The sequence below is a fragment of the Chaetodon trifascialis genome, chromosome 4 (genome assembly GCF_039877785.1).
Source record: "Chaetodon trifascialis isolate fChaTrf1 chromosome 4, fChaTrf1.hap1, whole genome shotgun sequence".
NCBI lineage: Eukaryota > Metazoa > Chordata > Actinopteri > Chaetodontiformes > Chaetodontidae > Chaetodon > Chaetodon trifascialis.
Window position 1 is genome coordinate 12,203,276 of NC_092059.1, and position 14,020 is coordinate 12,217,295.

The following is a 14,020-nucleotide window of genomic DNA, read 5'->3' on the forward strand; positions in this document are numbered from 1 at the left end:
CCATCCAGGCCTCCATCTGTCCAAGAAAGTGATTCACACGCTGAGGAGGCCAGCTAGCACGGTGGCACCGGTCCCTCTGTGAACATGTGTTGCAGCGGCTGAGCCTGCCGGGCTGCCTGCCTGCCTGGGGGCAATTAGGGAGTTGGGCCCTGCGGTCAGAGGCCCCCCTGGGAAGCCCTGATTGATTGGAGTCTCATCTTCCTAACAGGCTGGCACTCTGCCACCAAACCATGGAACAGCAGAGAGGATTGGGAGGGGTAAGAGGAGAGAAAGAGCTCTTATATGACAGAGTGAGACGGGGCACAAGTGTTAGAGAAAAAGAAAGAAAAATGTCTCTGCCCATGTATGTCAGATGATAACGATTATGCTGTAGTAATCTTGGACTGCTCTTCAGACTTAGTGGGGTAAAAAAATGCAGTGACTGTGTGGGAATGAGTGCACAGGTCAACATGAAAGCACTGCAGTGAGACAGTGGAGATACATATTCTATCAAACTATATTTATTTTCAGTATATCTTCATCCTTTCCAGAATATGGACATCCAGACAAAATCAAAAAGAAAGAAAACAATATCACGGGGACAGATGTAACTAGGACATGTAAGAAACAAAACATCCACACAAGAAAAATATCCTGTACATTTTCACATTAAAAAAAACTAGAACTCCTAGTGCATTTTTGTCCGTTATCTAACCTTTGGTTTGTTCTTGGTCCAAAATGACATTTATGTAGCAACCTAAAGACGCTCTTAATCTGGAAGGTAATCCGCATTTGATCTGATGCCCTGGCATTGTCCAAAAGGGAGTCTAAACATCACTAACCAACATTTCAAAAACTACATGAGCACAAATGATGAGTGGCAGATGTAAAACTGTGTTTTTCCCTCTCTAAGCAGCACAGCGATGCATTTTCAAATGAACCAGACATGACTTAAAGGTCCAGTGTGTAGGATTTAGGTCATCTAATGGCAGAAATATAATATTCACATTCATTTTTTCATTTGTGTATAATCACCTGAAAATGAAATGGTTTGGCTTCCCTCTGTGGTGAAAGGATGACCCACGCTACTCTGCCTCTGATTGTCTTACCCTGACATTCTTACCCTAACCCTAACAAATCATTGCTCCTCATGTCTACACCTAACCAACCCTACCAACATAGGCAACAATTACAAGCCAATCAGAGGCAGGGTATGCGGGTGGGTCATCCCATAGCCACAGTGGGATTTGTAATTTAGCCTCCACCAAATCCGACAGAGTGGACCTTTAACGTTGCTGTTCTTGCCGCCATTGTAGCTGTAGTCAGTGTGATGCATGATTACTGTCAGTGCAACTTTCTAACATATTAAAGTGAAATATGACAAGCATACAATTATGGGTTGTCATTTTTAAAAACAAAATATAAAAAATAAACCTCTGAAATTGCACTTCAAGATGAAGGGTCTTGTTCCATTACAAAGTCCAAAAAGTTAACATATTTTCTCCCGTAACTGAACACGCACTGGCTTTTCTGCCTGTACGTGTTCAGTTATGTGAGATGCTGCCTGTTGATGTGGTAGCTAAAATGTTGCAATACCAAATGCAAATCTGTTTAGCTCTACTGCTCATGTGAAAGACATTGTGGTTAGGGTTGATCTTCTCTACCTTTAAGACAATTAGAGCTTGACTCTGTAACAGATGGCAAAAGACCAATATTGTGTCACTAATGACCACAGCAGCTACAATCCATGTTCATCCTCCTTTGCTTGAGAAAGAAAAAAAAAACTTTGATGACAAAATGGTTACAAGGGCCTATTTAGTGCAGTCTGCAACCCCCACCCCCACCCCCCTCTTCAATTTCAAACAAAGCGGATACACTTGGATCAATTGTGCTGAACAAAGACTAAACTATGTGGGGTGACGCATCACACAGGGCTCTTTCTGCTGCCCTGCACGTACATGCAGCCACCCAACACTGAGCTGCCAACAGGTTTTCTCTTCCAACAGTCACTCAAGCAAAAAGAGGGTTACTCTGCTCACTAGTCCAGGGGTGCCCAAACTTTTTCCCCTGGAGGCCCAAAACTGAAACTTAATGGTGGGCCAAAAGCAAAAAAACCCTTTTGTACTGATAAGATGCAAAATGGTTCTAGGATTCCAAGCTCCCTTAATTGATTGACTTCCTGCAGAAAGTGTCCCTTTGCCTGTCATGCTCAGATTCTGATAAAAAATAATTGGGGATTCTCTTTTTAACTAATTTGAATTTTTTCACAAGAAATATCTGGTGGGCCAAATCAAACCTTATGGTCCGACTTTGGGCCGCTAGCCCCATTTTTGGGCAGCCCGAGTCTTTCTTATTTCCTTCTTTCTTTCCTTCTTTCCTTCCTTCCTTCCTTCCTTCTTTAAAGCATCTCAGCACCAATCAGAAAAAGATTATGATTGTGCAGAATTATTTTTGGTCTATTTTCAGCCCTGGTCCACTTAGAATGGGGGTTGGGAACCTCTGGCCTCCAGGCCGTATACAGCCCACAAGCCCACTTGATCTGGTCCATGGGGCAATTCATAAATACAGAAAAGCAATTCAAGAAATCCAAAAAATTCTCTGGACAGCAATGACTTTTTTCAACAATAAAAGAAAATAACATAAAATATTAAACTAACCCATCCTTCTAAGTGGTCCCTAAATGCAACATGCACATAGTGTTTATGTTGTTGTGACAGTCACTGTATCGTACATCATGGAGACTGTCAAGAAAAGAAAAGCTGATGTGGAATTTTACTTTTTCCAAGAAAACAGTTTTATGGTGAGCGAACTAAGCCAAGAAGCTGAAACCTCATTCAGAAGAACTATTTGTTCAGTTCTGCTCAAAACTGACTGACCCAAACCCGAAAAACCAGCTGTGAGCAGCACCATCATCATCACTACCATCTGACATCAGAGGCTTCGACAAAGAGAAGCCGTCCCAGCTATTGAAGAGGTTAGCACCATATATGTGCTTCATAATTTAGTATGGCCTTCGAAGGATGTTATAAACACTGAAATGGCTCTCGATAGGAAAAAGGTTCCCCACCCCCAAACAGACTTTCCTACCACACAATTAATATTTTACAGTTTGTGACCTCATAACTGAGAGATTCTTCTCTGCCTGCACGTTGAAAGCCTCCTGTCATACCAGGGTGCCTAAGCTCAGATATCTATACTGGGCAGTCAATAAGTTGCATCATAAACCGTGCTATAATTGAGAGATTAGCTGAAAAGCAGGTACACAGCTTTTAGAACTCAGCAGATTAGTGAAACGTGTCTTTACAGTCACAGTCACAGACGTTGTTATGTGCCCTTACATAGCTGATTTCAAATTAAAATGAAACTTGACTTTCATTCACAAAGTACTCCGAGACGCTGATTAGCTGACCCATGAAAATACGACAATTGGATTAATTAGTAAAAGCACAAACGTAGTGAAAAAATGGGAAAAGTAAAGGATGAATGGCTGCATGTTGGATGTCACATGGGACATACAAACATCTTTATGCATCAAAGGAAGGTATGCTTGCAAAGATGGTTTGTTACAAAAAGTGTTTGATAAGGTAAGAAATTGCTCCTCGGATGCAATCTGTGATTAAAGCAATGCTCACCGAGAAGACATTTGCTTTTATAGCACCCACAGCAATGTTAAACGCTTAAAAACTGGAAGGAGAACAGATGTCTGGTAATTGGTGGTTTGAAATAAATTTAACAAGATTGTAGAGTAGAGTTCACTAGTCTGCTTCATGTCCTTGAGATGAGGAGAAATAAAAAAAATAAAAAGAAAGTTCAAAGAAAGTCCTAAAATTCTCAGCTTTCGCAGTTCAAAATCCATTTCCTTTGCTCTGCGGGAAACAGACGTTTCTGTCATTTTCCAACATTTGACTCTTTAATATATGTCACCCTGAACCCCAAGAAGCAACGTCAACATCTCAAGTTCCCAATGTCACTGGCAGGTTTGTTAGTCACATGGGTTGCCAGGTCTTGTCCATAGACTGGATGTGTTCCTTGGCTTTCATTCTCAGTGCAGCAATACTAGAGCTGCGCTGGTCCACGTCCTCCAGAGGGTATTTATCAGAGTACGGTGCCGGACACTGGTAGGGAGGAGGAGCCATACTCTGCATCCCCTGGCCCATGGACGGATGAGGATGAGAGTGAGGATGAGGGTGAGGAGTGGAGTTGAGGAAGCTGTGGCTGGGGTAGCTGGGCTGGAGGCCTTGAGCTGGACCCATGAAGCCTGGGATACTGTGGACAGGGGTAGTGCTGGACAGGGGAGAGGACAGCCAGGGGTCCAAGGGAAGGGAGTTGGTCATGGGACCCATGCTGGTATGAACTGGTGCTGGGCGGTTAAAGGACAGCATGGGTGAGTCGTGGAGCTTCATGGTGCTGGCATCCATTTTTTCCTGCCGACGCCATTTAGCTCTGCGGTTCTGGAACCAGACCTGGAGGACAAAAGTTTTCATTACCTGAGTATGAGGAAAAGAGGTGCATGATCTATATGTTTCTCTTTTTTCCCAGGAGTCTTGCAACTATATGCAATGTGCGTCTGATTATACTCATTCAAGTGTGTGGTGATGCTATCATTAACTGTAACTGGGCTGATGATTCTGTTTCGGTATAAAAATAGTAGTATTTATCATAATGATTGCAGCACTAACCAAATATTTCTTAAGAAGTTGAGTTTGAATGTTCAATATTGGTCATTTTCATTGTCCAACCACCTGTTATCATGTGACAAAATGTAATATTTAGGTCACAGGATAGCAACTGAGAAACAAATGAGACGAAGCTCAAAGCTCCTGAAATCTTCAGTTAGCAGCCATCATGCTAAAGACTTTGGTTATTATATACGAATATGGACACACATAGAAAGAAAGGAAATAAGGGAAATTATATGACAATAGTCATATTGATCTCTTTTGAGGACTGGATGGACTGAGACTGATAGTGATTGTCCTTGTATGCATCTCTTTCTTCCTGGGGGCTGTATTGTGACCTGCCTGTTCAGTTCTTCCACAAGAACAAACATTACAAAAACAAAGTATAAAAAATAAAGATTAATTGTCCAGTTTCCTGAGAACCTGTCCTCAACCTCCCACTGCTGAATCCAGTGGCTTCTTCATAACCTTTAAGGTGTGATTTTTCCCATCATCTTCCTCTGAACAAGCCACTGTTCTGTTCAAAGACTGCACTCTCTTGTCCTTACAACTCTTCGTGACGTTGGCAGTGTGTGTTGTAACAGTTGGAAACACACACCCTGCTCGCGTAACTATCTAGTATAATCTCATCACCTGAATACTGACAAGCCAAAGGCCAAAGCTTTGCATGTTTCTGCACCTCAGCATTTGGAAACACCACAGTTCATAAGGTTAGCTGCCAGCTTGTGATTCAGTGATCTAATTCTCCTGCTGATGTAATCTATTAAGTAATGGCCCAACACAAGAGAACACTGCAGACCCTGAATACTCATACTCATGTAAACAGAACGTCTTTGGCTTTATTAATGATAATTCATTAATTAATCTATGAAGTTTGGACAGACTCCTGTCTCCTCCTACCTGAACTCGGACCTCCGGGAGGTTCACCTTCATGGCGAGCTCCTCACGGCTGTACACGTCTGGGTAGTGGGACTTCTCAAAGGCACGCTCCAGCTCATGCAGCTGGTAGGTGGTGAAGGTGGTGCGGTTGCGCCTGTGCTTCTTCTTGGGCTGATCGTCCTTGCATGGCTCTGGGGACTTGCCTTCATCGCTCTCTACACTCTTCCTCAGCTCGCTCAGTTCCTCGTCACATTTGTTTGTGAATAAGCCGGTATCTGTTCAGAACACGAGATAAAGGGACCAGGAGTGAATATTTTCTTCATACAGGTTTTTTTATTTGAACGTGGTGATTATCAAAACAAATGTGAGCTCAAATATTCGAGGAAAAACAAAAGCAGAATGGTAAGTTGAAATGAAGAATGCGGTGCCCACTTTCCAGGAGAGCAGACATTAGTTTGACACCTGCAACAATAGGCTACTGTAGGTCAGTGAAGCAAGCAATTCCCTGAACTTCAATGAGGTTCAAAAACATTCCTAATCGGATTTAGAAAAGTTGTTTCCAGTGTTTATCTTCTCCAGACGTAAACTGTCCACAAAGAGATGTTTCGAAACAAGTGTTCCCTTTCTTTTTATGGACTGAACTGTAAATCACATTGTTGCATCACAGACATTGTCTAACAGTGTTGACCATTGACAGTAGACTACAAACCCACTCTTAGTTCATTAAAACAGAAACATTAAAATATATTTTGCTTCCAGAAACATGAAAATATCCATGTCTTGCCTACATTCACTTTCAACACCACAGAAATACAGAAAACATCACACAGCAGAATTAAGACTTTACCAGTCAAGAGAAGATGACTGGCTGAATTAGTCTAACTAGGAAGTAACTGAATTAAACAAAATACAAAGATGATGATCCAGCAATCAGTTCAGTTGCTCTCATGACACAACTGCTCCAGAAGGGTTTCTGTCTGCCAAAATCAGACCTGAATCTGTATAGGTTCAGGTTGTCCTGGAGCAGTTGTCAGTCACAGAAAGTAGATTAAATTGACTGAAAGTCAAGTGAAGTATTAGAATTCACAATGCAATTTCATGTTTGCAGTGCAAATTTGGCATCTGAGTAGAAAGAAGCAATTGTTTGGACCTGATTTGACCCACAGATACAAGTTGAATAATTCTGAATTAGGCATGAAACAGTAAATATAGAGAAAATCTTGTCTTGTCTGTCAAAACAGTCAATATACATTCAGTGAATTAACATAATCAGTTATGAAGTGGATGGAGTTTGAGTTGTCAGAACTTTAATATAAACCTGTGATATCTGAATCTTCTGGCCATTTGGATTCAGCAGAAACAAGTTGTGAAGACAATACTGACACATCATCACTTCTTAAGTTACTGTGGTAAACTTGCTAAACTGTTGCTTATTTACACATCCACCAGTTACAGAGAAACCTTCTCATTCATGTGGAGTTTCGGGTTGTGGCCACTTGATGAATGTGAGTCAACAATTCACTCTGTTTTAGCTCTGTTTTTGGTCTCCACCAACTCCTGAGGGAAGTATTTGGCTGTTTAGCTGCTAAATGTCACACTGTTCACCAGTTAATCATTAGCTGTGTCTTTCTTTGGTTTGGTCTTAAATAGGTAGCGTAAAGCAGGTTTAAAGAGGTTTTAAAGCCGAGGGAAGCTGCAAATTCCAGCTGCACTGATAATCTCGGTAGGTTCATCACTGTAAGTGTTACATTCTCACATTGCTTTCACATTATTGCCTGATACACCTGAGACATTATTGGCATGAAAAGATTGTAGCTGCTGTAAGGTGAGACACTACAAGAGAGTAGGATGCAATTTTTAATCAGGAGATATCACCATATTTCCCCCACTTGATTATTTACACTGAGACAATTACTTTTTGTACTACAAGTTTTAAGAAATTTTATATTCAAAATATGCAAATGAAATATCAGCCATATCTAAATATGCATACATTTCCAGTGCAAAAATCAAAACGCTGCATGAAGTCAGGTTCAGAATTCTTCTTTCATTTTTCACATACTGGAGTCAGAGGTTTTTACATTGGGAATCGCTTTATAAATAAAAAATACCATGAACTGCTGTTTAAAAAAAAAAGAAAAAAAAAAGCATGTTTTTAGTAATAAAACGCTATATAAACCCAAACCCTCAGAATATGGATAAGAATAAAACTGGAAGGTTTAGTGGATGAAAATGCTAAGCGATGAAGGATGTTAGAAAAAAACTCATTTTGAGAAAATGAATTAGTATTTTTGACATTTTCCTCCCATTAGTCTGACAGAAGATGTTATCAAAGCAAAATCTCTAAATTGACTAGTGCAAGAAAAAATGTTTTAATTTTTATGTCAAATTAATGTTTCTGAAGTCAAGAATAAACCTTCACATTTAACCACTATCAGTTTGAAGCTTTTTTTTTTTTTTTTTAGTATCGTAGTTTGTAATTAGTATTTGATGTTTTCTCAGCATCATTGTTTAACACATGTTGATTGTCCATCGGCCACTGCCTCAGCAAAACAACTGACAGTATCTAAATGTAAATGTGAGCGAGACGTGTTGACGGAGACAAAGGAGGGGGTCATTGTGGTCTTTCAACTGGCAAACGGGAGCAGAGGCAAAAGCAAAGCAGGATTTTTAGGGGTTCATTTATCCACTTCTCATTAAGCTGCTATGACAAAGGCCAGGCTCTGACAAAGGCAGAGGTCAGGTCTGGTTCAGTGACCAGCTCTTGGCCTGTCAGACCATTACAGCCGCTGGTCTGAAGGCTGCCCACTGTTTATCAGCCAGCAGAACATCTAGAGGCTGGGTGGGGGGGGCGACTGACACCCAACACAGAAAAGTAGCTCATTCAAGGGGAACTGGGCTGACTTCACAGGATAGTTACATACAAAAGACTGATGTCATTGGTGCTGATGTATGTTAATCAAAAGAAACAAACGTCCTCCTGGATTCAGTGACTGAGTTTGGATCACTCGTAATCATTCTTTCTGCATGGAATATTTCCATCTCCACCTCATTTGTGTCCCTGTCACAAAATCACCAACCACCTGCCAGATCCTACATGTGAAAATAGCTTCAGATTAAACGTGATGAATTTGATTTTGAGGCAGAATGATAACAATAACACTCGAATGAACCGCTGCACAGTCTAATCTGCACAGAAGAGAAGATTAGGGGAATTCCACAAGGGGATGGGATTGGGCTTGGGGACATAAACCCCCTACACCATCTTGTTCTGTGATTTATCTCTCAATCTCAGCCCACACAGCTCACATGGTTAATGCAACAGGCTCTACATTTCAACAGTGTACAACGCAGTGATTCTGACTCTGCATGTGAGTGGATTTAATTGGATGCAAACTGCACAGAAATGCTGCACCAACATATAAGATCTGGTGTCAGTAAAAGTCCCTCATATCTAATTATCAGTTGCCCCTCTCAAAGAATGGTTCAAATAATGACAAAAGACAGAGGAATTGATTGTGATATTACACCAGATTGATGCTCCATTGTTTGGTTAATTAAACTGTCTCATTGTCAGGCCCACTGTGCAGATTGGCAAAAGTGCAGAAAAATTAGGTTATATTTGAAAATAAATGGGTTGGGGTTTTTTTTTTGTTTGTTTGTTTTTTTGGGATGTTCTCTTTGAAAGCTCTCTTTTAAATGAATATAACTTTAGGGGTATGTCTTTTTAGAGCACTGTGCCTGTTACAAATGATCTTTGATATGCTTCCTTGTCTTATGAAAAGCTGGTCAAGCTCCAAGGAATAATCTGGTATTCTGGCTTTGAAGATCTTAACTTCAATCTTGGATAAGTTTTGTTTGGACCATGAATGGCTGAACCTCTGTTGGTGGACAGATAACTTCAAGGGCAGCGGTCAAGTAAGATTTATTATGTTTGCTCAGGGGCATCAATATCTGACCGTCAGTGCAGCGAAATCAATTCTTTCTTATCTAATTCAAATCTCTGAAACACTGAACCCAGACCTCATACTTATCCGGGCCTCCAAGACCAGAGGTGCTGCAGTGAGATCGATATCCTTGACCATCATATGTGTTTTGAGGCTAAAAATCAGATGATTCATAAACTTTACCTTCAATATCAAAGTCTGAAGCAAGATCTGCACTGACCAAGCAACTTAACCAAAGTAAAATTGATACATGATGGTATGAAAGTAAAAAAAAAAAAACACTTCTGCTTAGCCATGATGGAGACCAGCATCCCCATCAGCAGCAGCTTGACTCACCGTGGTACTGCTGCTGCTGCTGCTGCTGCTGCTGCTGCTGCTGCTGCTGCTGCTGCTGCTGCGGCTCTGTGCTGCCGTTTCTCAGAGAGGGAAGGTGCCCGCTGTAGGTCGGGTGTGACGAGGGCTCCTGCTGCTTCCCAGGCTCTGCTAGGCCATCTATGTCCACTTTATGGGGTAGTGGGGCTCCAGCAGGGCTGAGCAGGGGGTCCTGGTCTTTACTGAAACCTAGAATGACATCAATGCTGTGGACGCGGCCCCCCGCAGCTATGCCCCCACCTTTCCCCATTTCGTGGAAGTTGCTGGGTGAGAGGCAGCTGTCGTCCACCATGCTCATGGTATCCAGTGATAAATGCATTCGAGCGTGTGGGCACTGCGATCAGAAGAAAGGGGTTTACGGTAATTGAAGGACTGAAAGTAAAGTAGTGAGTACAGATCACCTGATTACCTTAGATGACTCTCTCTATCAGTCTAAACCCGCTTATCCCCTGCAGAGAGTCTGTCCCTTACACTCTGAAAGGCACGGTATGACTGAAGAGCGTGCTGACGCGTTTGGCACACACAAACTTCTTAATCCACACTTTGACTTTTTAATACGAATGACCCGCAGTGTGTACAGTGTTGATTATGAATATGCATTTATAGCAAAATTTTAAAAGTACATTATAAAACAGTCAGATTTCATTTTACAGTGTAAATCAAAGTCTCTCTATTGGAATGAAAAAGACTTTATGACACATATCTTGTCATTGACTCATAACATTACCATTACAATTAGCATATATTGTAACCAAGTTTTTAAAGGGCAAGTAATTATGTCTACAAGTGTGAAGTCTGCAGCTACTGACTGTTTCTATACAGCAATTCATTCACAGGTTACATAATCTTTGGATAAAGTAATGCATGTTGATGAAGAACGAATGAGGGTTATGTGCAAAAACTAGTAAAATAAACCAAGAAAGTGAGTTAAGTAAATGGACTGGATGGGAGCTAGTGCGCAAAACTGATTCTGTATTCTTGAATTTGTTATTTCCGCCATGCTATGAAAATAAATCCACACATCTACAGACATGTGCAGAAGAGCAAATTTCACGTACTCACACAGAGAGGAGAAGGATTGCGTGGTTTTGATTTAACCATGATTTAACTACTGAAGACACATTTTCACTATCAGGCACTTGCATGACAAGTAACACAGCTGAGGTTGAGGTTTTCATTGAAAAGTGACAGCCATGAGATGAGACAGCGGTAGAGCTTACCTTTTGGAAGTTAATATGCTGAACTGTTAAAGTTGCTCCTGCCAGTGCTCCACCTGTTCCTCCCAGCAGCTCACCCTCCAACTTCAGTCTTCCCAGATCCGCAATGTGCACCGCTCGCTGTAGCTCAGCCAGCTTTGCTTTCCTTGCATCTCTCTCTAAACTATTTCTCTATTAAACAAACAGTCCTGACGGAAACACTCACGTGAAGTGTACCTAAATGAAGTCGCCCAGTGCAAAGAACATTGAACAGCTGAGTTCAGACGCCATGCAGTCCAGCTCAGAGAGGAGAGTGGAAGAGGAGGAAGACAGAGAGGGAGAGGTGGACAAAGCTGAGGGGGCGTAGGAGGTGAAACAAGGGGATTAAGAGAGGGTTATTAATTGGAATCCTTCCCCTCTAAGAGTGACTGGCAGCTGTTTTCTGCTCAAGTATTGTCATTTCCATTCACCCCCACAGGAGGAGGCCCAGGCTAATGAAGCCTGGACAAGACTTTCTTCCAAAAATGTATTGTTTTAAAGACAAAAGACCCGCTGAAAGTTTTCACTGAGCTTACTCAGCCCCTGCGTTGAGCAGAGCGACATGAAATAAAAGGAAACTTTGAAATGATAACACAAGAGGTACATCAGCATAAAGACTGTCCTCATGTCGCCAGTTGATGTTGACTTCTTAATTCATAATAGAACATTTTTATAAAATAATATTCATACTAATATCCCACCACACTATAATGTTTATTCAATTTATCAAAACTCTAAATGACATTAATGAGTACGATTGCCTTGAATTTCAGCAACATTCCCACCTGTGATCTTTGTCTGACATCCTGGTACAAAGACAAAGACATTTATTTTCAAATAAATAAATAAATAAAAGTTTTATTAATTGTAATAAACTGAAGAAAAAGATAAATACAGCAACTTATTTTTTGCAATACTTTAACAGACATTTTCTAAATTCACCAGTTAAAAAAAAAATCTTAAGAATTTAGAAAAAACTTTATTCTTGAGTTATAAAGTTATTAGCTCTTATAAAAACTGTAAATTTCTAGATTATTGTTTCATATTGATTTCATATCTAATAATTATAGATTGTCTAATTACAACACTGGAAAAATGCAAACAAAACCTACTTCCTGATTCTCTGTTTACTTGTTCTGCTTTTTGTGTTTTTATTTTACATGAATGTGATATTTCCAACTTATTCGATTTTTGATCATTTCTGTTGGTAAATACTGAAATACTATTTGTTGTGCACATTATGTTATGACTGTTAGCTCAGTCATATAAAGGAAAGCCAACCCACCATGTCCGCTTAGAAAGGCTATGGCGAGCACTATACCTTGAATGAATTAGTTAATTAATTAATCGGTGTCAGATGACACTGTTGGACCACTCGTGGCCTGGTAGAGGAGACGGTGACGCAACAGGAAACTGTTGGCAGCTGAAAAGTCGGAGCAGAAGCCTGGACTGGACAAATTAAAACTCGTCTTGTGGCAGTTCAGTATTTCCTCAAGATGGAGGATTTCTAACATATCCCTCTGGGTTTAAAGCTGTGTTTGACAATCAGGTGACACAATGATATGTTATGATATGAATGAACTCTGACTGGAAACAAAAATGAGTAAAACAACGTCATAGTTGGTGTTGAATACTGGATGCGTGTTTGGGTAAGGGAGCACAAAAGTGTCTTCTTAAATCAGTGGAGACCTCAGAGTTTGAAGTTGACCCCAGCTTACTGTCACAGAGCTCAACCACAACTCTAAAGAGGCTAAAGAGATTTCCTGTCACCTCAAATATATCTAAAGCTTAAGTTAGAAAAACATCTATTTACATACAGACAGCAGATTCAGTTTTGGTCTTCACAACTAGGTGAAAGTGCACATGTCAAAATATGGAAAACAGAGTCTGCTGGGAGCAAAAAGGAAGGAGATAAAACAACAACAACAACAACAACAACAACAACAACAACTGTATCTTTGGTTTTCATGGGTAAAATGGGTTCTTCTGGTCAGGAAATCCATGATTCAGAATTTGTTCATTTCAGTTTATCCCCTTAATGTGTTGCACTTGTCTACTTTACAGTTACCATCAACAACACACAGCTTGGATATTGGAGCTAAACGCACTGAGACGAGCTTGGTAATTATGAGTCCATCAGCTTAAAACATGTGACACCTGGAACACATTCAGATCAGTCTTCTTAGTCTGCTAATGGTGTTTCTGTTTAGTCATTTAAACCAAAACATACTTGGACCTACACCCTGGGATCAGCCTCTCACCATGCATACAGACCAGCCTGGCTAGAAACAGCCAGTTGCACTGCCATCAAAATGTATTACCATGAAAATGTAGGTATTTGAGGATTGGGGAACGGAACATCATCATTGCGACTGGATTAGGCCGTTTCAAGTACATTTCAGGCAGTGGGAGCGATTCATTGGGTATGAAGAGCTAATGTGTGTGTGTGTGTGTGTGTGTGTGTGTGTGTGTGTGTGTGTGTGTGTGTGTGTGTGTGTGTGTGTGTGTGTGTGTGTGTGTGTACACACACACACACACACACACACACACACACACACACACACACACACACACACACACATATATTTATATACACACACACAAACAATACTGCATCTATGTAATACGGTTGTGCACTGTAGTTTGCAATGCATTGTGGGTTGGTCCATTAGAGGTAATAGCACAGAAGCCCTAAATAGTATGTTATCATCTTAATTTACGGTATGCTACAGTATTTTTTTGGAAAGTGGTTGTTGCAGGGAGAATATTGGAGCTTGATGAGAAGTCTTGATATTCTAAGTTTGGTGGTTTTTATATCATATCAATATCTATATTCTTGCTGTTTTGTCAAAATTTGTAAGTTAAGCTATAAGTTATATTCAATTGTATTATCATGACGCAATTAATGCACACTGACAGACCAACACAG

The 14,020-nt window shown here is 40.6% G+C and overlaps 1 protein-coding gene across 1 annotated transcript; it reads right to left on the bottom strand.

Moving 5' to 3' along the window:
* Positions 1–3,644: 3,644 nt before the first annotated feature.
* rx1 (retinal homeobox gene 1) lies at positions 3,645–11,344 on the bottom strand. Its single transcript, XM_070961311.1, has 5 exons — positions 11,077–11,344; positions 9,874–10,190; positions 8,711–8,712; positions 5,559–5,812; positions 3,645–4,442 (listed from the first exon to the last, which is right to left on the bottom strand). The coding sequence occupies exons 2-5, from the start codon at positions 10,173–10,175 to the stop codon at positions 3,966–3,968; spliced, it is 1,035 nt and encodes a 344-aa protein (XP_070817412.1). The 5' UTR covers positions 10,176–10,190; positions 11,077–11,344; the 3' UTR covers positions 3,645–3,965.
* Between the last annotated feature and the right edge of the window lie 2,676 nt (positions 11,345–14,020).

Bases quoted from the DNA above. Each gene is read 5' to 3' on its own strand.
- rx1 (XM_070961311.1), bottom strand. From the start codon at position 10,175: ATGCATTTATCACTGGATACCATGAGCATGGTGGACGACAGCTGCCTC. The intron at 4,443-5,558 runs GTAGGAGGAGAC...TTTGTCCTCCAG, and splicing joins TCCCGGAGGTCCGAGTTCAG to GTCTGGTTCCAGAACCGCAG.